The sequence below is a fragment of the Salvelinus sp. IW2-2015 genome, linkage group LG22, assembly GCF_002910315.2.
Source record: "Salvelinus sp. IW2-2015 linkage group LG22, ASM291031v2, whole genome shotgun sequence".
Lineage (NCBI taxonomy): Eukaryota > Metazoa > Chordata > Actinopteri > Salmoniformes > Salmonidae > Salvelinus > Salvelinus sp. IW2-2015.
Window position 1 is genome coordinate 26,010,124 of NC_036862.1, and position 25,478 is coordinate 26,035,601.

The 25,478-nt window shown below is 41.6% G+C and overlaps 1 protein-coding gene across 4 annotated transcripts in view; it reads left to right on the plus strand.

The window, feature by feature from the left end:
- The window catches only part of LOC111949887 (cell adhesion molecule 1), a 179,865-nt gene extending 156,625 nt beyond the window's left edge, over positions 1-23,240 (plus strand). For 3 of the 4 annotated variants that reach the window (XM_023967220.2, XM_023967221.2, XM_023967223.2), the window contains 3 exons: positions 2,535-2,588; positions 22,748-22,876; positions 23,051-23,240. In XM_023967220.2, coding sequence (XP_023822988.1) covers positions 2,535-2,588; positions 22,748-22,876; positions 23,051-23,169 — 302 coding nt within the window. In that variant the 3' untranslated portion in view covers positions 23,170-23,240. The remainder of the gene's footprint in view (positions 1-2,534; positions 2,589-22,747; positions 22,877-23,050) is intronic. The other variant, XM_023967222.2, reaches the window with a different exon arrangement.
- The last annotated feature ends 2,238 nt before the right edge of the window (positions 23,241-25,478 follow it).

The window sequence follows — 25,478 nt, forward strand, 5'->3', positions numbered from 1 at the left end:
TAACGAGTGTGTGTTTCTGAGCATGGCTACGTCTAGGGGTAAGCATGATGAGAACCACAGATGTGTCAGATTAGCAGGTGTGTCTCTAGGTGAAGAGACTGCTGGGTGGCTTTTTCTGTCTACAGTATCCTGTTTTCTACTTGTATTAGGCCTTGGAGGAGCCCATTAGTGTCTAGTGTTGGAATCCACAGCTGCTATCTCTTAGTATGTCCCTGATGTTCATTAACGTGGATCTGTCTGAGGACTATGTACAGTAGTTGTACCATGTCAAAGCTAGATGACCAGGAACACTCTTAACTACTGAAGGGCAACAGGAGAGTACAGTATGTGAATCAATGTGAGTGCTATTCTAGACATATTAGATATTCATGTATGCTACTTTCTGAGCATGGGAATGTACCGTTTTCTACTCTCATCTTGCCACAGCCTAGCACTGCACTGAGAAACACTCCATCCTAACAGAAATATTGTGACCTCTCTGTGTACTTTGGCACTAGAAGGGCAAGTCTACAGTAAGTAACACACCCTGTTTAGTTGTCAGTTGTATTCCAGTCTAAGGGTGAGAGAGAAAGTAGTTAGGCTTGATGGCCTCCTCTGCTGGTTCTGGGTTGTTTTCAGTAGGCTGTGAATGCTGCTCCATGGTTGGTTTAAGTCCAGTGTGGGAGTAAACAGGTCCAAAACAGGCTCCCAGCTAGTCTCCCACCAAACTCTATTCATTGTACAAAGTTGACCTGGTGCTATAACTGACACATACTGGCTGTTGGCAGGAGATCAATTATGTATTTTGCTCAAGGGTTTGTAATGCAGTTGACTCCCTGACCCAAAGATTTCCTACACGACCATGAGGTCAAAGATTCCCATGCAGCCATCTGTGCGTCAAGCCTAGTCAGGAAGCATGCTCAAATATGGCTCTGTTGACCCTGACTTGGATGAAGGGCTGTTGTGAAAACAAACGTGTTGAATCACACAGATTCTGGCCATCACCCATCTCTGCACCATAGAACAGAATAACAGATGAAACATCAGGCTGCAAATCAATAACCAAGTCATGCAGTGTCAAGAGAAAACATAGTTTAATATGTTTTGAAAAATCCATCTGAGGACATGGTTGTACTGTATTACGTATGGAGTATTTGTTTGAGTCAGAAATCTCCTTTGCCCTATTATGATGCAAATGTGCATATAAAGCAATGTATATAGAATTGCTAAAAGGTGAAGAAAAATCATGTTTATTAGCTGCCAGGTTTAAGAGGGCATAGTCAAACAATTTCTCCCACATTGTTTCAGTTTATGGTCAGAATTTCTCACATCTCATTTTTTTTACAAATAGAAATGCACCCTGAAAATATGCCCCCTTCAAATACATTCATATTTCAGCAATCATAATGTGGAGCCAAGTCATCCAGCCTGCAAATTGCCCATGGAGAATACTTGTTTGCTAGACTATTATATGTGCCACATCCCATCCAGGCCTTTGTGGCAGCCTCTTATCCCTGGCCTGCATGCCCAATTTCTCAGACTCTGACATTTCAGCTATCAGACCGCCTTCGGTCACAGGGAAAGAAGAAATCCCCCATAAATATTGTTTGCGGAGAATCTGTTCCTGATATCCCCTTCCTCACCTCTCCTCCCCTTTCCCCCTCCTTCCCAGCAGGACATTATGCCCTTGATGTTTTATCATTAGTTTGGAAGTGTGTGGTCCTACTGTGGATCTCTGATGGGCACAGACAGTAAAAGGCATGGAGACTCAGCCAGCCCAATTTCTCCGCTGTGACTTGTCCCCAGCAAGGGGCCGGCGCTATCTCTCTCTGTGCCAAAAACAGCAGATATTCCCTGTGGCAGGGAAGCTTTAAGCTCTTTAGCACGCTGCATACTATTCGGCTCCATTTTGTCATTCTCATTATTTGTTTGTGGTGGTTATGAAAGGCCTCATCAGTAAATCTCAGTCTTTTTACTGTTGCAAGGTGGTGGCAGAAGAACTGCAGGGGAGTGTGCCAGAGTTGCTTAATGCACTGCTTAACTTAATTACTGGAAATAATCACTTAATATGTTCATTTTATGACTTCCCAACTACCCATTGAATGTTTATGAAGCATATTGGACAACTTAAGTTTTGTTTTTCAAATTACGGTATAGTATACAAATTGCTAAACATTTGATGTGTTCCATGCAACGTTTTTGGCCTATTGTTGATGAGGAGAGTTTTAAGTAAGGTTGGATGACCTGATATCACACACTGTGCATTATCTATGCTCTGATATTGCATTCACTATCACTAGAAAAGCCATCAATGATGTGTTGACACAGTTGTACAGATGAAGAAGGCAATTTTGGAAAGCAACATCTTCCTGAGGGAAAAACATACACAGCATACCACCTAATCATTATCTCTAGTAGTAGGACTACAGTAGATACTTAGAGATTTAACACTTTCCCAATCTGCTACTTCCATACTTGCATGACCCCATCCTTAATGGCTTCTCACATTTCTTTATTTCTTATACATGTCCTTTTTTTGTATGTTTTCCATCTAGATGCTCCTACCACGATCCCCACACCCACCACCTTGAACCTAGACAACACCCAAGGTACTGTATGTCCCCGCTTTGTTCACTCTCACCCCTCGCCTGTGTGTATGTGTGTGCATGCTTGCTTGCTTGTGTGGGTCTGCAGTAGTGTTGTACAACGAGAGAGTGGGTGAGAGAGTTTGGGAGAGAGGAAGAGAGAGGGAGAGACTGCGGGCAAGCAGTCTTAATCAGATTGTCCTGCTGATAGGTGAAATGGTGGACGACCTACACTGTGCTTTCAGTGACACCTGTCACATGTTTGATCTGTGAGGATGGAGGAGACATGTTGGTCGCTTGGCTCTCTGCTATCTTATCAGCATCGCCATGCAGCCGTATATCAACCTGCGCACGCTCTCATCACATTCACATTATAATGCCCTTTACATCTCCCCATCAAATCACAATCACATCCATCTTTGTAGGCCTGGAAACATTGACAGTTTTATATATATTTATTTACTCATTTACTGGCTTTTTAAAAAACACACTGATATGGCTGACTTGCTTAAACATATGTGGTTTCTTCTGAATTGAGATGTACAAACTAAGAGGCTAAACGTAATTTGGATTAAGACATTAATGAGCGAGCTAAGACGGACGTAGTCAATATAACTATTTGTTCAGCACTTTTGAATTGTACAGCGACAGAATTCAGAACATGGGCCGTTCTTACAGTATTCTCCCTGTTCACCAAGTCAGAACCGTAGGATAAATATAGGGGGCATATAAGCAGACAATGAAAGCTCTTACACAATTCGATGTTAACATTTCTATAAAACCGGCTATTTGTGCACCACAAAGTCAAAGCAGTAGGCTAAGTTATGAGGGGGAAAGGGACCAAATGATTCGGGTGAGGCACATGAAATACTAACAGCTTACTACACAACATACACTTAGTATTACTTTCTTTTTTGCAGTATACATACTGTATCTCCCTGGCATATTACATAATTGATGCAGTAGCATACAAGACATTTTTGGACTCAACGTTGTGCTGTGCCCACTTGAACAAGAAGGTGGCGTGGCGGTCCTTCTTTTGGGCAAATTTGGTCATGAAACTTTGTCATCAAAGTCTGGCATTCTCTGGATTTATGGTGCTTTCAAGACAACTGGGAACTCGGAAAAAAATTATGTTGAATCATGACGCCAGTGATCTTCAGGTCGGAGCTCTAGAAAGAGGCCAGAGTTCCCGACTTGGAATTCCGTATTTTCCCAGTTGGAGCTCATTTTTTTCAGTGTTCCCAGTTGTCTTGAACTCAGACAGATTTCCCAGTTCCAGTTCCGATTTCCCAGTTCCAAGTTTCCAGGTGTTTGAATGCAGCAGATGTCATGCTGGATTGACAGCATGGCCAATGTATTCAATCTTTTCTGGCCCATGGTGTTGCGTGTGAATGTTTATCCTTTTAAGCTTCAGGGATGCAAACTGCTGAGGGCCCAAAAAGGTGACACTTTTTTTTGCACTGAAACATGCAAAAAATCCCTGCTATGGGGAAATACAGATTTGAACTAATTAAACAACAAAGAATATGATCTACATGATCAATCTCTGTGTGTAAAATAAAAAGTGGTTCATGTGAACCTAACTCACTGCTAAAAAATGTAAGGAAGCAATCCAATGTTATTTGTTGCCTGTGTTGAGAAAAAACAATACACTGATATTGCAGTTACCATGACAGCCTTTATAATAGAACGCTTGTGACCACACACATCTAAATATTGCACTTGGGAAAAAACATCTTAAAGTAGAAATAGAATGAAACAACTATGCATTCTATTTTTGCTCTATTATAGTGGCCACTGTAGTACTGTAGACATCGATCAAGTGTGTGCAAAAATAACGTTCACTGAGTAAATAATCCCTCCTCACTCACACACAAGTGTTACTGTCAAATTCAACACAACAAAAGCAATATTTTGGGCCTAAACTGCACATTATTACATTGTACACTTTCTGCCTGTGAACATCTGTTCTACAATGTGCCAGCAGAGCATGCTACCCTTTGTTGGCATAACTGATCTCTTTCAGGCAGAGAGTACACCTGGCATAACCCTTTTTATCCACTGTATTGAACAAGAGAGAAAGTGTGTGGTGTTCCTTTCACCTCTATGGTGGCATCCAGCTTAAGCCAGGCCCATCTCCAGCTACACTTGATCCCTGAATCCACATGTTTAACAAGCAACGCCTCATTTTCACCTAATTCTCTCATTCTGAGAATTAACCACATACTGTAGAGGGAAGACATTAGTTCACAGATAGTGGTTAGTTCGTTAACATTTCACACAGATTGCCAGGGTCCAGTGAGCAACTAACGCGTTAGAACTTGAGGAACGGTAAGGAGTCGTAACGTTATACCAGTTAATACTATAGAGAATTGGTTAGGTGCTAACGTTAGCTCATCTGATGTTGTCGTTAGCTGTCTGACTTTGTGTAATGTCCAATGGCCGATGAGCACCGATATGTTTTATCTATAATTTCTCTTCATATGACAAGGATTCAAAAGGATTTGCCAGTAGATTGTCGATGTGATTCATGATGACTGCTTGTCTAGCTTCCTAGCTAAGATGTTGAAAGTATGATGAGTCCAATCAAAGCTACGGTAGATATAACGTGATTTGACGTCATTTTATCTGTGGCCAATGACCTTGAGCCTTCATGGATGGGTACTTCTAATGTAAATATATGGCAGCACCCAAGGGGCTTGAATTGTTTTGCCCTCCCTGTAAAGTTTGCGGTGACTTAGTGTTCCCATGAGTGAAAGCAAAAAAGAGACCATGTTTGTATGCGGCTTTATTAACTCAATATTTTATTTTATTTTTATGTTTGCAAACTGATATGTGACACATATTAATGCCAAAATATAATGCAAAACATGCAACAAAAATAAAATAATAATAACAACTGCCCCACCTGGCCTGAATGATGGGTCGCCACTGCTTATGGTATGGATGGAGGTCAGTTTATTTAGTGTCAGCTGGCCCACCTTTGTACATACTTTTTAGTGCTGGATCTTCTACAGTACTGTATGTAGCTCAGTTCCTATTCTTTTCACTTTTATGGGAGAAGTGTGCTGCTATTGGTAAGATTTTTTGGTGTATAATATGGTTGTTCAAATAAACCCAAAAACAAAACAAAAATCTGTCTCTCCTGCATTGTAGATAGTTGAGGTTTGTTCATATACGGACACATGGAGACCATGTACTAGGATCGCCAAATTAATTCATCAGTGAGAGAAAGTCCATTTAGAAGATAATACATTTCTGATAAACTGGCAGTGAGAGAAATAGAATGGGACTTCTGGGATGGGTTGGGGCTTTTAAAATATCTATTGAAGCCTAATGTTGGCCAAAAGTACTTGGCAGCATCGGGAGGTGACATTTAGAGATAACTAAATATGGTATTTATATTGCAGAGTAACTGCAGGATTGACAACTGCCATTCATTATTTGATATTTTTTTGGACTGTTGTTTGCCAGCTAAACCCAGACCTCATAATAGATTTCTATCAATATTTGCAAGCAGAGTTCCCTCAAACGTTTGGATGAAAATCTACGCTATGGAAGTACTCCATAGGTCCTGCTGTGATTCTCTACTAACACACAGGGAAGGGGCAAATGCACTTGCATAGCTGACAATGTACTTCCAGAGCTAACATGAAGTCATCCCAATTCATTCAAAGCCAGCCCATCAAGATGTACCATACGTACAGTACATGTCCCATGGCATGTCACACCGCAGGCTCCTACAGTGGAGGTGGTGGTGGTGGTGGGTGGTGGTACAGTATGGGCTGTTTGATTTCCACTCAGGCACTAGAGAAGTAATCAGGTCCCTTTCATGCTGGTGCTGGAAAGCTCCGGAGGCCATTTTGTGTGTCTGAGTAGAGGGAGTAGAGAGTCTGAGTGTCTCATCAACTGCACAATCAGGTCTACAAGGTGAGTGAGTGGTCTGTGATATGAAGGAGGTCTAGCCCCTATTTCTACGTTTTTTTTTTATTGTGCATTTGGAATATTTCACACCACAGAAGAGGGGTGAACTTTTCTGTACAGGATCTTCTGTATCAATGACATGCTACTATACTGTGTCCCAGTATTTGTACTTTTATACAGATGTAGGATCTTAATTTGATCACCTTGTTGCAGGAGAACTTTCATGCAATGCAGGACATTTTCATCCTGTAGTGTATTTCGAAGTTTAAAAAGGCTTCGGAAGTTTGGAATTGTTTCATTTTTTCATTAATTATAATCTATATATTAATTCACATGTCCTGTTGCTGCAGGATTATTTTCCTGCTGTAGCAAACTGGCGCAAAAGATCCTACATGTGTATGTCTGAAGTTTTATATTTGTCCTTGGATTAGGACAAAACTCTGAGGAGACTGTTGAATGATCTTATATGGTCTCTACAGAGAATCACAGATGATACTGTAGTTATAGTATTGGGGTTCAACTCCCATGGGTGTCAGCCAACTTACAGTGAGAATGCAATTCGTAAAAACAGGTGGTTGTTAAAATGGTGTGTTGTGTTTTTCATTGTATACCAATTATTCTTCACTTACAGCTTACTGTATGCGGCAGCGGAGACATTTTCATAACTCCTCAGTGATTTCCGAGAGACAGGACTTAAACGGGGGTTTGACATGATTTCTGCAGTGCATGCTGGTAGGATGTAATAGAGCTTTCTTGCTGTTCACTACTCTTCTAAATACCATGTCACAGGGGCCTTGTTAACCTGGCCTGCAAAGCGTCACATTGCATTACTCTAAGCTGCAGAACCGCACCTTCTGTTGGCATTTTCCTCTGTTCAAGTATAAAACGTACATTCGCAACAGAGGGTAACATGAGTGTCATGACCAGAATATCCTTGTAAGCCTGAGGCCCATAGAGATTGAAATATAATGTCATGTACCATAGCTTTACATTGTACTTAGATAACTCTTCATTGGACTTCACAGGGATTCCTGTTAGGAACAAATCGAGGACTACTTAAGCTAGTTCCTCCCAGCCCTGAGCACCACACAGTGCGCTCCTGTGATGTGTGTGAATGGTGTTATCCAAATGAATGTGTAAACATACAGCTCTCAAGCTGCCATTTTCCATTGATCCACACACGCAGCCATCCCTCCATGTGGCCTCTCCACTTCCCTTTATGAAGCTAAGGGAAACATTCTGTGGGGTTCCATTCTGAACAAGTTGTTTTATGAACCGTTTCCTCTTTGTGTGGCTCCCAGTTCATGTAGAATGTAGCTTTCATTTCCACAGTGTAATGCTTTCATGCCCTGCTAGATTTTTCTCTCCTTGATAAGTGTTTTCTTTTTTTCTTTGCATTTCCTTGGTGTAGCCTAGCAACAGGCTATAGAGCCAGCGGTTCAAGGCCTAAATATGGTTTTGTGTTGAGGAGGAGCAAATGCCATGGTAAAGCATGAAACACAAAGTCGTTTGTACATCTCTGGTGTAGAGCTGGCCAGCCCTCCACGTTTTGTAGCTACTGCTCTATCTCAGAGAGAAGGAAGGAAGAAGGAGGAAAGGAAGGAAGGAAGGAAGGAAGGAAGGAAGAGAAGGAGAAGGAGAAGGAAGGAAGGAAGGAAGGAAGGAAGGAAGGAAGGAGAGAAGGGAAGGAGGGAAGAAGGAAGGAAGGAAGGAAGGAGGAAGGAAGCGAAGGAAGGTGGTGCTTGGAGAGTTCAATTATAGCTTTTCAGTGTTCCTATATAAAATATGTAGGACTAAGGGACTTTAAGTCCCTGCAGAGTTCAGGGGAGAGATGAGCCACAATCTATGAATGCATTGTGTCATGGGTGTGATAAAGCCTAACCTCTTTTCAGTGCTATACTGTCAACTATATGTACACCAACATTTACTTAACCGAAGGTTATTGTGAAGTGCATTAAAAAGTAGGTTTTAAAGCAACTGTTTTAACCTTTTTAAAGTAAAGAGATTGAGAGTGCAGGGGTTACCCAATCGTCTTTTTCCTGAAGGTCTTCCATCTCACACATGTATGGGGAATTTATTTAAAAATATTTTTTACTATTATAAAATGGCACACAAACAAGTACAGTGCCCATCCTAATTAATAAGTGCTGCCTCTCTGATTGGTTTGCTAACCTAATGCAATGCTCCAGGCACCATGGCTTTTATGGAGGAGCTGGTGTGAATAGTTTTCAACCAGCATTATTAAACAGAGTGGTTTCTGGTATTGTGCTGGCAGGCTGGATCCTATTGGTGAGGGGGTAGTAGTCATTCTGATTCTACATCTCAAGGGGTATAAAGGCAGTCTGCTGAGGTAAAGCCCTCACTCGTCAAACATTCAGAGATGATCCCAGGGAGGGACATCATATCCTGGGTAATCTCCTGCTAACCCCCTCCTTACCTCGCCTTGGCTGGAGAGAGTAGAGAAGCATCTGGACAGAAACACTTCTCACCATTCACAATGATCTCTATTGAAAACTCAAAACACTTGACAGGGCTCCTGTACTGTACATTGTGCCGGTGTGCATGTTGAATAAATTAACTGTAAGAAGTAAATGTTGAGTATCCTGTTCAGTTAAATGAGATCTCCAGAACCCTGTGGTTTAACAACTGATCCAGATGTACAGGCTCAATGACTGGAGGAGCACTAAGTCCTCCACATGCAGGGTATCCACAGTTCCCCGTCCAGCTGCAGGCTCTATATTGTCTAAATGTATAGTATGTATACAGCGTCAAAGATAGGCCACTAGTCATGCTGCCTGCTACCACACAGATCTCCGTCAAGCCTGTGTTTGTATGCTGCAAGGATGCTAGCCCACCACAGCGTATCCACTATCATCCAGCTAAATTGATCCTACTCCAGGGAAGGACCTTTCATCAACAATGAATGAGTCAATCTGAGTTTAGCTGGCACTAAGAATAAGGAATGAATGGAACACTTGACCTTGACTTTTCTCTCCTCTTCTTTGTTTTGTGAGGCAATTTCATTGTTATTGACTATAGCTGAAATGTATTGGAGTGAAACTAGAGAAAGTATGCTGTCTTACTGTAAGTGGACGCTGATACTTTCACAGTTGTTTTTGTGTGTTCTCATATGTTTCATCACTGTCTTATGGAGTATGGCTTCTTCATCTTCCAAAAGTACGTGGGCGTGCGTTCAAACTGTGCATGTAATCTTCAGTGCAAACATTAGCAAATGTTCTACAAAGTGTTGAACTGTCTTTACTGTCATAACAATGCGTAACAATATTATAAACAGTAATACTTGTTAGTGGTTAACAGAATGGTTAACAGTATCTTACTGTATGAGCTAAGTCCTATCTGTTAGAAAATATAGCCATGTTAAGTGTTACCAACCACACCAAGGCGAGGCTACATGGTGTCACTAAATAGTGTTGAAGCCTGAATATGTCACTGAGTTAATGGGCTACAGTGGAAGTGAGAAGTCTTCCACGTTCTGACGTTGAAACGCTACAGTGCCTAACTTCGGCACACCTCATTGTGCTGCTGAAGCACTGCCAAAGATAGCTCTGCAGACAGACAGACAAGCAGACAGACAAGCAGACAGACAGGCAGGCAGGCAGACCAGAGTGTGACTTTATTATGCTGATTCTCCTGGTGCTGAGACAGAAGCAAGAAGACATGTGAATGATTCAGCTGTTCACGGCTTTGACTGAGTGAATCCTTTGGATACATACACCCACATGGTTTAGCACCTTTGAAATCAGATGGCACCTTATGATTATGTACGCATTTAGGGCTGAAGTAAAGTCATACTAGTGTATAATGAAATATACTGTATATGAACGAGAGGTGAATGGTAGAGGCAATAGGTCAGTTTCCACTGTATAGGGATTAACAATAAATGAACTGTCTGAGTCAATAGTGTTAGAGCCAGGCTTGAATCAGAATGCACATCAAGCCTGGCTCTAACACTACTGATTCAGACAGTTAGTGTGCGTTAATTCATTGTTTATCAAACATTTGGTAATTTGTCAAACATTTAATGCAAACACTTAACACTTGTATATCATTAGCCTTTGAGGCTTAACATTAAATGCTTATTTGATTTGCAAATGATGTTGACTCAGATTAGCAGATTGGTTCCCTTTATAATGGGTGTGCTTTGCTTTCTTGATTTAGCAACAAAAAATAAATCCATTTATGTGAGGAGAAAATTAGCCACTAGCTCCAATTTAGTCTGTACAATAGTCCACTCTAATTGGTCCCCAGGGGTGTTTAGGTTGTATTGTGCAAGGATGAGGATGTTCAAAGAGTGTCATACTAAATGAAGATGGTTTTCTCATATGGCCTGATTTTAACTTGAAATATGGATATTTAACTTGGAAACTTTACAACTTTTTCTCAGATCTTGAGCAGCTAATGTTGGAAGATCATATTTGGGAATATTTGAGGTAAAAAAGGAAAACAGGCACAGATGGATTCAATATTCCTCAAAACCCATTTTGAACCCTTTCAACATTCTTAGGTTGACATGCACCGCAGGAGAATGTCTAACCAGAAGTGGTGTGTTAGTTTGTCTACCTGCTGACACTCCAAAGGGTAACAATATACGGCATTGGAAGTTCAGAGAACTCAGTTCCTCTAATATTCTTTCTGAGGAGGTTAGAGTCTTGGTTACGTTGTCCACCGGAACATGTGGTACAGCTGCTACTGTGAGAGCAGGGTAGAGCACTGGAATATATTTTCCATTAGCTTGTCAATCACTTTCCTTAGCCATGACCTTCCCCAGAAAAACACTTTAAAGGAACACGGTAGAAGCAGGCAGCATTCAGTATCCTTTTGTGTGTAGTTGAGAAGCTTGTTTTGTCAAATCAAAGTTTCCCAAACTACATTTTTGCTAACATCCCATGGTCCAGAGTTCACAGTCAACTCTCCATTCAGAGATGTTATATGTTGCCATCAGTCCTTCAACTGTATTTTCGCACCTCCATAAAATGTCATGGTTGAGTCTGCGAATCTTCACTGCTTTGTTCAGAATTGATAAAGCAAGTTTGTCTCTGAATCTCTAGCAGGCTGTTTGATTAAATAATTAAGACACACAAATTACTCAAGAGGGAGTCAGAGATCAAGATAGCCTAACCAGAAGAAAATAACTTTCTCCCGCTGCTGCTGGTCTTCACAGAATTACGCTCCTGAAGTTGTCGGTAATAGGCTACACCAGCAGTCGGGAACCTTTTTAAGTATTTGTATCTCAAAATCATTACATGTGGTAAATCTACATTCTATCTAAATGAAAATTATACAAATCTAAAAGTAACTTTTATTGCCATTGCCAACTATGTAAAAATAGCGTACATAAAGCCAATACATAAACATTGCAGCCTGCAGGTAGAAAATATCCTGATAAAAATAAATATCCTATGAATCACATTGGCTACGCTCAGAAAGTCGTGCTAGCAAACTTGAAGCATTGTATAAAATATTCTGGGCCCGACCTCCCGAGGGGCACAGCGTTCTAAGGCAATGCATCGCAGTGTTGCGGCGTCACTACAGCCTGGGTTTCGAAATTGGGGAGAAAATGTACAAATATAAACAATTAAATATTCCGCGCCAATGAGCTCGGGACAGACACAGCTGTAGGCTATTAGTGCAAGGGATTAGAAGTAATCAGGTATTTTATGATGTTTCCACTGGATCAGAGCTTTACATTTTTCACCTTCTTGCCAAGTGGTTATCGAAAGGGAGAGAGCTGGAAATATTCTTCAAATACTTTGAGGTACTTTTGTCATTCTCAATTGATTATAAAAACAGACTTCATTTACGTGCTGTTTGAGGTGAAGAAAACACAAAACTCTGAATAAATTGACAAAACTCGAAATGGAAAGAAATAAACAAAAACTTTTTTTCCAAAAGTATAGCATAGGTTGTGCATTCTGCAAAACACATGTCCACTCCAACAATGAGGACGTTAAATGACTGTAATAATAATATATTCAATGCATTAACAGAAATTACCGTAACCTAACAAATATTGCAGATTAGTAATGATGGGAATTAACGGTAAATGTAGGTTACTACTGGTGATATACAGTACCAGTCAAAAGTTTGGACACACCTACTCATTCAAGGGTTTTTCATTATTTTTACTATTTCTACATTGTAGAATAACAACTATGAAATAACACATATGGAATCATGTAGTAACCAAAAAAAGTGTTAAACAAATCAAAATATATTTATATTTTTGATTCTTCAAAGGAGCCACCCTTTGCCTTGAAGACAGCTTTGCACACTCTTGGTATTCTCTCAACCACTTCACCTGGAATGCTTTTCCAAAAGTATTGAAGGAGTTCTCACATATGCTGAGTAATTGTAGGCTGATTTTCCTTCACTCTGCAGTCATCAACTCATCCCAAACCATCTCAATTGGGTTGAGGTTGGGTTATTGTGGAGGCCAGGTCATCTGATGCAGCACTCCATCACTCTCCTTCTTGGTCAAATAGCCCTTACACAGCCTGGAGGTGTGTTTTGGGTAATTGTCCTGTTGAAAAACAAATGATAGTCCCACTAAGCGCAAACCAGATGGGATGCCGTATCGCTGTAGAATGCTGTGGTAGCCCCGCTTGTTAAGTGTGCCTTGAATTCTAAATAAATCATAGACAGTGTCACCAGCAAAGCACCATTACACCTCCTTCTCCATGCTTAATGGTGGGGACGTCGCATGCAGAGATCATCTGTTCACCTACTCTGCTTCTCACAAAGACATGGCGGTTGGAACCAAAAATCTTTTAAAAAATAATTTTAAGAATCTCAGATTTCCACCAGTCTAATGTCCATCGCTCTTGTTCCTTGGCCCAAGCATGTCTCTTCTTATTATTGGTGTCCTTTGGTAGTGGTTTCTTTGCAGCAATTCCACCATGGCCTGATTCACAGTCTCCTCTGAACAGTTGATGTTGAGATGTGTCTGTTACTTGAACTCTTTGAAGAATTTATTTGCGGTGCAATCTGAGGTGCAGTTAACCTTTCACGAGCCTCTACCCCGGATCCGGGAGCACCCCCCACACCCCCCACACACTAATTAGCATAGCTAGCATAGCTTCACAAGTAGATAGTAGCATCTAAATATCATTAAATCACAAGTCCAAGACACCAGATGAAAGATACAGATCTTGTGAATAAAGCCACCATTTCAGATTTTTAAAATGTGTTACAGGGAAGACAAAATATGTAAATCTATTAGCTAAACACGTTAGCAAAATACACCACTATTCTAACTCCATCAGTTTCTTACTCCTTCAGGTGCTATCACCAATTCAGGCTCAACTAAGATATTGATATCCACTAACCAAGAAAAAACCTCTTCAGATGACAGTCTGATAACATATTCATGGTATAGGATAGTTTTTGTTAGGAAAAGTGCATATTTCAGGTAGAAATCAACAGTTTACAATTGCACCCACCATCACAAATCGACTAGAATTACTAGATAGAGCAACGTGTATGACCAATTTACTCATCATAAAACATTTCATAAAAATAGACAAAGCATAGCAATGGAAGAACCCAGTTCTTGTGATTTCAGACCATATTTCAGATTTTCTAAGCGTTTTTCAGCGAAAACACAATAAATCGATAAGTTAGCATACCACATGTGGCAAAAGTTACCAGAGCATCGATTCCAGCCAAAGAGCGTATAACGTAATCACCCCAAAATATATTAATTTTTTCACTAACCTTCTCAGAATTCTTCCGATGACACTCCTGTAACATCATTTACAATATACATATACAGTTTGTTCGAAAAAGGTGCATATTTAGCCATACAAAACGTGGTTACACAATAAAATACTAGGAAATCAAGCCTCAATATGTCTGACGTCATCTTATCAGAGTGATCTAGTTTAATTGAAAGCTAATCATATACTTGACTAAAAATACAGGGTTGACAGCAATCGAAAGACAAATTAGTTCTTAATGCAACGCTGATTTACATTTTTAAAATTATCCTTACTTTTCAATACAGGGTTGGCCAAGTGAAGCTATACCAAACAAAATGGCGAAATATGCGTTTAAAATACTTCGACAGAAACACGATTTATCATTTTAAATATTGCTTACTTTGAGCTGTTCTTCCATCAGATTCTTGGGCAATGTATCCTTTCTATGTTATAAACGTCTTTTGGTCGATAGATGTCCTCTGTTCTTCGAAATGTCCACCACCAACGACCGACACCCTAAACGTGTCCAAACTTTCAGAGTGCACGAAAAATAAATTCCTCAGAATCGCACTAAACGGATATAAATTGCCTATAAAACGTTCAAATTCACTACATTATGATGTTTTTTAACAACTATAACGACTGAAACATGACCGGAGAAATATTGCTGGTTAGAAAACGATTTGGAACGAGGCAGGTCCGATGGCCTTCACGCTTGAGGCGCACGTTGAGAAGGGGGTCTCTGTACATTTTTGTCATTTATAATGGCTGTGAACGTCCATCGATTTCATTGAAAACGTGATGACGTACAGACACCCAGAGGAAGACGTAGGCAGTGTCGGTTTCTTTCATAGCATTCACTGTGGCCTTATAACAGACCCCAGATCAGAGGTAAAAATTTCTGAAATCTGAACCCTGTCATGAAAAGTGCTGTAGAATTGTTCTGTACCACTCAGAGACAAAAATTCCAACTTCTATAGAAACTAGAAGGTGTTTTCTATCCAATAATAACAATAATATGCATATTGTACGATCAAGAATTTAGCACGAGGCAGTTTAATTTGGAGACACAAATATGCTAATGCGGAACAGCACCCCCTATAGTTGCAAGAAGTTAACTCTAATGAACTTATCCTCCACAGCAGAGGTAACTCTGGTCTTCCTTTCTGTGGCGGCTCATGAGAGGATGTTTCATCATAGCGCTTGATGGTGTTTGTCACTGCACTCGAAGAAATGTTCAATGTTCTTGAAATGATGGACTGTCGTTTCTGTGCTTTTTTGAGCTGTTCTTGCCATAATATGGACTTGGTCTTTTACCAAATAGGGCTATCTTCTGTATACCACCCCTACCATGTCACAACACAACTGACTGGCTCAATTAAGAAGGAAAGAAATTCCACAAATGTGCTTTTAACAAGGCCCACCTGTTAATTGAAATGCATTCCAGGTGACTACCTCATGAAGCTGTTGAGAGAATGCCAAGAGTGTGCAAACTGTAACAGGCAAAGGGTGGCTACTTTGAAGAATCTCAAATATAAAATATATTTTGATTTGTTTAACACGTTTTTGGTTACTACATGATTCCATATGTGTTATTTCATAGTTTTAATGTCTTCACTATTATTCTACAATGTAGAACATAGTAAAAGTAAAGAAAAACCCTGGAATGAGTAGGTGTGTCCAAACTTTTGACTGGTACTGTATGTAATGGGGAATTGATAGACACAGCAAACAATGCACACAATGAAGTTATGAAACAATGAATATCCACGAATTCTGGAGAGAGCCGTACTTGTGCATCTGAGCCACAATCCCCATATTCTTGGACCGTGGACCACGGCCTCCTCAATGGATTAGTCCACTCAGACAGGCGCAGATCAGACAGTTGTCTCGTGTGCCATGAAAAAAAAGATCTATTTGCAACTGCTCAACTAAAAAAATGGGATGTTTTCAATACAGACCCCTTTTGTCATACAGTATTCCATATAAGGCACCCAGACGTTCTGAATGTTTCACAGTATATACCCTTAATCTTGTAATAAATTAAATCTAACGATGCATAACTTGACATTTCTGCCGTCCATTGTGACATTCTGGGAGGATAACCAACCTTCCAATTAATGGCAATGCTTTTCTTAGCCGCTATAAATGCTAGGTTACACAGTTTCTTCTGATAAGTCTCCAGTATCAACATTTCCAAGCAATCAGAAACAGGGAGAAGCCTGAATTCAGCCAGCCTTGACAAGATCATAACATATGCAAATATGTCTCCTTTTGTGTTTTACACCTCCAGCAGAGGACTTTCATTTCTGAGTGCATGATATTCATTTTCACTGGCATGTTCTATGGATGGTCTTAACTTGCAGTAATTTATGTCTGAGATTATATGAACATGACTGCACATTCAAACATATCTGTATGCTTTCATCTTCATCAATAGTGTTTCCCAGGTCTTCTTCACATTTTTGTCTGTCATGTTTTGTGTCATCGGGAAAAGCCTCTATCAACCCTTGATACCGTCGGGAATTCAACTTTAGAGGTTTGTCAGACTTTCTTAAAATAGTTAAAATCTTTGAAGCTTCTGGCTTGTCCATTGTTTGCTGCAAAGAGAATGCAGTGTTGTATCTGCAAAGTTCACCTCAGAGCCGTCACAGACTTGTCTTCGCTGGTTGCCTGACCCTGCTGAAACCCCTGTCACCATCTGATCCTGCTCAAATGAGGCATGACAAAGAATGACCTTTGTGTAGATATATACATGATATTATCCAATAATAGAATCAATGGTTCAATAATTGAAATGACCATTATTCCCAGATTCCAAACTGTAAGCTACCAATCAACTCAAGATGGAACTTTGTATCCATTCACTGATTACCATTCACAGTTAATTTACTTCTGTTGAAACGGGACAAAAAGGCAACAAAACATTTCCATACACACACCAGCTGTTAAATGCTGCTACCTGACAGATAGCTAGAGGCTAGAGCTGAACAGGCTGTGGTAGCTACTAGCTAGCTAGCTAGTTCATTCTCTTCAGACATAACTTCAGTCGAGAGGGGATGAAACATTAGCTAACGTTCCATGTCAGTTACACTACTAGCTCAGCACTGAGAATAAATACTTTTATTTTATATAACAGCTGTTACCTTGTTAGCTACATCAGTCAAATAAAGAGTAGCCCCCGTCCCCAGTGAAAGTTGCACCCCTGTTCCAAACAACACATAAAGGATTGACCTCACAGCCCTAAATTATGCCTGCACTCTATGAACTGACCTCAACAAAACACTTTCAAATCTAAGGCTCAATTCAATTAAGTCCAGCCTGCCTTTGCCATATTTATCCTGTACAGTGGATTATAATCATTTAACATTTTTGTAGGGGTTGATAAATCAAGTCTGAAATTTAAAAGTGGAAATTACAAGCTTGGCACACCTGTATTTGGGGAGTTTCTCTCATTCCTCTCTGCTGATCCTCTCAAGCTCTGTCAGGTTGGATGGGGAGCGTTGCTGCACAGCTATTTTCAGGTCTCTCCAGAGATGTTTGATCGGGTTCAAGTGGCAGGAACACTCAAGGACATTCAGACTTGTCCCGAAGTCACTGCTGCATTGTCTTGGCTGTGTGCTTAGAGTCGTTGTCCTGTTGGAAGGTGAACCTTTGCTCCATTCTGAGGTCCTGAGCGTTCTGGATCAGGTTTCCTTTAAGGATCTCTCAGTACTTTGCTCCGTTCATCTTTGCCTCGTTCCTGACTAGTCTCCCAGTCCCTGCCGCTGAAAAACATCCCCACAGCATGATGCTGCCACCACCATGCTTCACCGTAGGGATGGTGCCAGGTTTCCTCCAGATGTGACCTTTGGCATTCAGGACAAAGAGTTCAATCTTGGTTTCATCAGAACAGAGAATCTTGTTTCTCATGGTCTGAAAGTCTTTAGGTGCCTTTTGGCAAACTCCAAGCGGGCTGTCATATGCCTTTTACTGAGGAGTGGCTTCCATCTCTACTATAAAGGCCTGATTGGTGGAGTGCTGCAGAGATGGTTGTCCTTCTGGAAGGTTCTCCCATCTCCATAGAGGAACTCTAGAGCTCTGTCAAAGTGACCATCGGGTTCTTGGTCACCTCCCTGACCAAGGCCCTTCTCCTCCGATTGCTCAGTTTGGCCAGGCGGCCAGCTCTAGGAAGAGTCTTGGTGGTTCCTAACTTCTTCCATTTAAGAATGATGGAGGCCACTGTGTTCTTGGGGATCTTCAATGCTGCAGAAATGTTTTGGTACTCTTCCCCAGATCTGTGCCTTGACACGATCCTGTCTTGGAGCTCTACGACTTCATGGCTTGGTTTTTGCTCTGACATGCACTGTCAACTGTCAGACCTTATATAGACAGGTGTGTGCCTTTCCAAATCATGTCCAATCAATTGAATTTACCGCAGGTTGTAGAAACTTCTCAAGGACTCAAGTTGTAGAAACATCTCAAGGATGATCAATGGAAACAGGATGCACCTTAGCTCAATTTCGAGTCTAATAGCAACGGTTCTGAATACTTACCTAAATAAGGTATGTCTGTTTTTTATTTCTCCATAAATTTGCAAAAATGTCAAATAACCTGATGTCGCTTTGTTATTATGGGGTATTGTGTGTAGATTACTGAGAATTGTTATTGATTTAATCCATTTTAGAATAAGGCTGTAACCTAACAAAATGTGGAAATAATCAAGGGATCTGAATACTTTCCGAATGCACTGTATTTCTATTGAGGGTGAGATTGAATTTTCCCCCTTGCCTAATATGTCATGAGCTTTTTCCATCAATTCACAAGAGTCAGCATTGCAATTAAATGTGTGTAATTACATCTGTAAATCCACAGTGCGCATACAAACCGCCTCCCTGTTTTCGCAAGAGTGTGTTCCAGTATCACTAATGAAATCAATATTCAATGTAATCAGCCAAGGGACAGAGATACACACAACTGATCCCCAGTTACTGTCAGTCATTCAGTCACCAAGTCAGTCATTCAGTCAATAAGTCAGGTAGTCAGTCACTAAGTCAGTCTGTCAGTCACCAAGTCAGTCATTCAGTTAATAAATCAGGTAGTCAGTCACTAAGTCAGTCAATAAGTCAATAAGTCAGGCAGTCAGTCAGTCACTAAGCCAGTCAGCCAGTCAGTCACGAAGTCAGTCATTCAGTCAATAAGTCAGGTAGTCAGTCACTAAGTCAGTCTGTCAGTCACCAAGTCAGTCATTCAGTCAATAAATCAGGTAGTCAGTCACTAAGCCAGTCAGCCAGTCAGTCACGAAGTCAGTCAGTCAGTCACTAAGCCAGTCAGCTAGTCAGTTAGTCAGTCAGTCAGTCAATCAGTCGCTAAGTCAGCAAGTCAGTCAGTGCGAGGCTGCTAGGTTATTCCACCAGTGACCTGGCTATGTGTAATTAGTCATTCCAGAACAGACACAGAGAGAGAGGGAACCATAAAGCATTTGTCCCCTCCACTCCAGCAGAGCACATGTCAGTGCTGTGCCGACCGACGTGGGCATCGGCCACAAATCCTCTTTATTCCCCCATAAATTCACCTGGCTGTGCACATCCTGTCAGAACCGAGGTGTGGGCATGTAACAGCTCCCTCAGCCACATCCTGTCAGGACCGAGGTGTGGGCATGTCACAGCTCCCCCAATCACATCCTGTCAGGACCGAGGTGTGGGCATGTCACAGCTCCCCCAACCACATCCTGTCAGGACCAAGGTGTGGGCATGTCACAGCTTCCCAGCCACATCCTGTCAGGACCAAGGTGTGGGCATGTCACAGCTTCCCAGCCACATCCTGTCAGGACCAAGGTGTGGGCAAGTCATAGCTCCCGGGCCACATCCTGTCAGGCCCGAGGTGTGGACATGTCACAGCTTCCCAGCCACATCCTGTCAGGACCGAGGTCTGGACATGTCACAGCTTCCAGCCACATCCTGTCAGGACCGAGGTGTGGGCATGTCATAGCTCCCCGGCCACATCCTGTCAGGACCAAGGTGTGGGCATGTCATAGCTTCCTGGCCACATCCTGTCAGGACGAGGTGTGGGCATGTCATAGCTCCCCAGCCACATCCTGTCAGGACCGAGGTGTGGGCATGTCATAGCTCCCCCAGCCACATCCTGTCAGGACCAAGGTGTGGGCATGTCAAAGCTCCCCAGCCACATCCTGTCAGGACCAAGGTGTGGGCATGTCATAGCTCCCCAGCCACATCCTGTCAGGACCAAGGTGTGGGCATGTCATAGCTCCCAGCCACATCCTGTCAGGACCGAGGTGTGGGCATGTCATAGCTTCCCAGCCAATAGCAGGACTATGTGGGAGGGAAAGGCCGAATGTTAGAGCAAATCCATATTATAAACATAATCAAATTCTATTTAGTTTACGTGCAAGGCATAAAAGGGCCGCTAATGTGGTTCTGAACTAATAGGCAGAACATTGAATGACTCCAGACAGGGCAACAGTGTGGGATGATTCCGTTACAGATCTGTCATTCATCTAGCCATTGGACATTAGAGATGGGTAATAGATTTTACAGTCCCCAGTTGATATTTTGTGATACCTTTTAGGTACGTTCAATGCTTTAGACAGGCCCACCTCTTTGTGTGAAAATAAACCAGCTCCATTTCCCTCTGTGTGCTGTGGCAGGCTGGTTGTGCTCCCAGACGTTTGTCTGGTTCAGGTGTCAAATGGAAGGGGTGGGGTGGGGGGGGGGGGGGGGGGGGGGGGGTTGAGCCGGGGGTGAGCCGGGGCAGGGCGGGGCGAGGAGGGAGGGAGGGGACATGACAAGGCTCCTCGGCTCAGTCCATTTAGCGTGTTGATGTTCATTAGCATGGAGCATGGGCCCTTCCCTCTCCTCAGGGAGCATGCTGTGCTGTGCTGTGCTACCAGATGTCCCTGATACTGGAAACAAACAGCTATGCTCTGCTCAGCTCAGCTCATCCTGCCTGAGATACAACCAACAGCAGCAGCAGATGAGACTCTAGTCTGTGTCTACAGTATGTGAGCTCTGCCTCTGCTTGGTGGAGGTAAGTCCATTTTGAAGAGGAAATGCCAATGAAGCGTGTCTTTACTCTCTATTCAAGTTAAGGATGTCAGACATTTTAGGCTTTTATCATTCGCATTCAGAAAGAAAGTCCTTTCTCCTAATCATAATCTTTATTCAAAACCATCCAATTTCAGTTCATGATTGGAGGGGACTGATGGGAAATGGAGTCTATCCTTCAGGTAGTAAAGTAACACCCCTTCTCTCACCTCTCCTCTTCACTCCTCCATCAGTCTCAACTGACACAGATCCCCACTTAATCTGTAGACCTCAAGTGCCGAAAATTCAGAAAGTTTGGAGATTTAATGCCTTGCCGTTTTCTTTTGTAGCTAGAAGATGTATAAATCTCACTAAACAGTAAACAGTGGACTAAACAGTGGACAACGATCCACTGTGGGTTCCTGGGGGGGAAATGTATTTCTGCGAGAGGGGACAGCACACCGGGCCAGATTTATTACGTGCTTGTGTCTACTCTCTATGATTGAGGTCTATAACTTCCTGATATTACCGCTTAAATCAGAGTATATTTTACCGTTCCCTGGAATGTTTCTGTTTAAATTGTGGGGTATGTCAAGTATATCATTTTTATGTAACAGTCTCTGAACATTTTACACAACCACTTTTTGGAGAGGAGAAGCTCTAGCTTCCCAGAATAAGGAGGTATTTGGAATTATGATACAGTGTCATAGAGTTCGCCAGATTTCATTCTATTTTAAAGCAGAGAGAACAAATGCATTGACATGGTACATATCCTGTTGTGAATGTCCATTGCCACACACAGACAATGACTAATCACTTATAAATTACATAGATAAAGATAGGCAAAAATTGAGGCCTCATTCACGGCAGTGCAGTATCAGTTTGAATGGCCATGGGGTCTGAAGTGGTCATTAAGTCACACATACATATACATTAGACTTGCATTTGGTAGTTTGAATAATATCATTCAGAAGTGCAATTCAACTGTATGCAGAAAAAGTAATGAAACCGCAATGAAGTGGGCTATTCTGTTCTACAGTCACAGAAGGAAGGGAAGAGAAGGTGTGACTGAGTGGGAGGAGGTTAATCATACATTTGAATGTTGATTTGAACTGAAAACACTCCACTGCTTCACGTTGTACAATGCATTGTTGTCCTTCATTGTTGAAAAAGACACCTTCAACAGAATAGCTCTAATGGGATTGTATTGAATACGACAGTAGTCACTCTGTATTGAGTCACAGCTACCTCCCTGAGTGGGTCACTCTTTGACCATGGACATCTATAGTAGGTTCTATGTAGAAGTTGACAAATGTAGTTTGTCTTCTGGCTGCAAATGTTACCCGATTTCTTAAAGTGTTTGTGACTTTGAGTACACTGTACATTACTATGCTACTGCCGGTCTCCTGCTCTGTGATTTAATCAGAAGGCAGTCACTGCTCTGATAGCTCGTATTGGCTCAAAGAAGGGGTCTGGGGATCATTGTTTTAAGAGGCTGTGATTGGCTTGTTTCCAGACTCCAGAGCTGGCGAGGGAGCGCCACAGAAGATAGACCACGCTGTCATCGGAGGCGTGGTTGCCGTGGTGATGTTCGCTATCCTCTGTGCACTCATCGTCCTGGGGCGCTACTTCGCCAGACACAAAGGTATAACGGCTCACCTGGGTCCCCTGGCTGTTACAATGCTTCCACTGMCTTGAGATMAACTGGTGTACACTATCATTGATAATTCYTAGACCTAGAYGTGGACTAGCTGMAGYGATMCATTARCATRCATTTYAGTCCAACAGGGGTGTTCATYAATTTGTTTATTRGTTGCAGGCACCTACTTCACACATGAAGCCAAAGGGGCAGACGACGCAGCAGATGCAGACACGGCCATCATTAATGCAGAGGGGGGACACAACAACACGGAAGAGAAGAAGGAGTACTACATCTAATGATGAGAGGCCATGGGGGTGTTATGTTGAGGGGGGGGGGCGTCCTGTAGGAGCACTATATCTAACTCTGAGTGGGCCAGAGGGGGTGGGGGGAGGGGGGGTAACGAGGGATGTCGAACTGGTGCAGCTGAGAAGGAAAGATGAGAGGTGGGGAAAGGAGAAGAGAAGAGGAGAAGAATGATGAGAACTCTAGAGGAGGATTAGAGTGGATGAGCAGTTGGAGGCTTCATTGCTTTGTCGTGGATTCTCCCATCCAACCTCTCCTGAACTGCTGGGTCCCATTCTGTACAGTTCAATTATTTTACAGACAATTTTGTGCCTTGTTCTATTTCTTTCGTAATTGTTGTCCTCCCCACCCCAAACCTGTTGACTGCACCAGTTCTTTTTTGCTGCAGTTATCTTTTAGAGGAGATGACACAGCACTTCTTCTCTTGTTGTCCTGCAGCTCCATCTTAGCTTGTGTACCAGGCTTTTAGAAGCACCCTCTCTCTCGCTCTCTGTGTCTCTCTCTATGCTGTGTACTGTAGAAGCAGCCAACAATACATTTTAGTAATTTCCAGCTGAAACCTATTGTAAACAACTCTTATCAATATCAAACTATACTGTCCCTCTTAACTCAATCATAACCTCTCCTGCTGTATCAGACATCCTGAAACATCACTTTTATTTTCATTTTGTGGTTAAAAGACTGAAGTTGCTGCCATGGTCATAAGACTTGTTGAGTTGTTGTCTTAACTGTTACGCTAAGAGGTTCAAATCCCTTAATGAGGTCACCTGGTGTGGGGTTAAGGTCACAATATGGTTTACTCTGGGTCATCATACTCATACCCTCAATGATCAGTAAATGACCAATGTAATAGTAATGCTTGTACATGTGTGTAAATACAGTGCATATATTACCCAGTATTTTCAACACAGGTTCAATTCTAGTTGAAATAATGCTCTTCTACAGATAAAACAAGTTCAATTGTGTTACTATATACTGAATTTAATATATTGAATGTATATTTAGAAACCTTACAAGGACCTTCAAACCCTATTTTATTGCTGTCTTAGGCCAGGGATCATCATCTAGATTCAGCCGCGGGCCAATTTCTTCTTGAGCGGATAGTTGGGAGGCCGGAACATAATAAGAATTGTAGACTGCAAATTGACCGCAAGAAGCACAAAAATATTAATAATAATATTTCACTAAAACATAATAATTTCTAACTTTGTTTACATATGGGGACATTGCTCTGCATAGGGGGCCGTCTTTTGGATGGGATGTTAAAACGGGTCTCCTGCCTCTGTGGTCATTCAAAATCCCATGGCATTTATTGTAAGAGTAGGGGTGTTCACCTCAGTGTCATGGTTAAATTCCCAACCTGGCCACATTCCATCATGACCACCTAATCATCCCCCTATTGCTAATTGGGATCCAATTTTCTAAATTAAAATCACTTGAAGCTGATTTCCTGGAATTTTTTATAGTCAGTCTTATGTCCAACAATGAAACCCCCCCCCCCCCCCCCCCCACCAAAATATATATATTTGAAATATTTTTCATTTTATGCTCAGAAAACTAGGGGGGCCAAATAAAACCACCCGCGGGCCAAATTCGGGCCGCAGGCTGCCAGCTGGGGAATCAACACTTCCTTTAACTAGTCTGTTGGCTCAGGTTGCTATTGAGAGGAATATACTGTATCTCAGTATGAAAAGGGAAGAAAATATGTTACTTATACTTTATATTGAAGATGTTTTAATTGTAATGACGTCTAATAAAAAAATCTTCTGTCTCTATTTTTCAAACATTAGCTAGTACACAATTCTGTATGTATTATTTTGACTGCCATTGTATAGTTTATGGATATTAGGATACACTTTTATATAATTGTTGCATTACTTCATGTTTTGTTTTCAAATTAGAAATGTAACAGAACACTAATGGTTATTGCTCAATGAGCATTCCTAATGGTGTCTGTGAATAATAAGTTATTGAAGATCCCCTAGAAGTTTTGAATGGGGAATGAGTAGCATGGTTTCCATTTCTGCCATGTTTCCGCTTTTGAAGTAAATGTACAGATTGCTGTGGAATCCCTGTAATGCATATTGAAGTTCCTGCTTTTATTTTTCCATGGCGCATTAGTCAATGGATTTATTGGATATATCGGTGTGACTGGCAAAACAACTCCAAATACATGAATAAAAAAGGACAGCCACTGCCTTACTTTGCTTTTAAATATATCATAATGGTGACGGAAAAAAAAGAGTGAAGGACTAAATTCAGTGCCTTCCTTTATTTAAAGGGTATACAGTACGATGTCAAC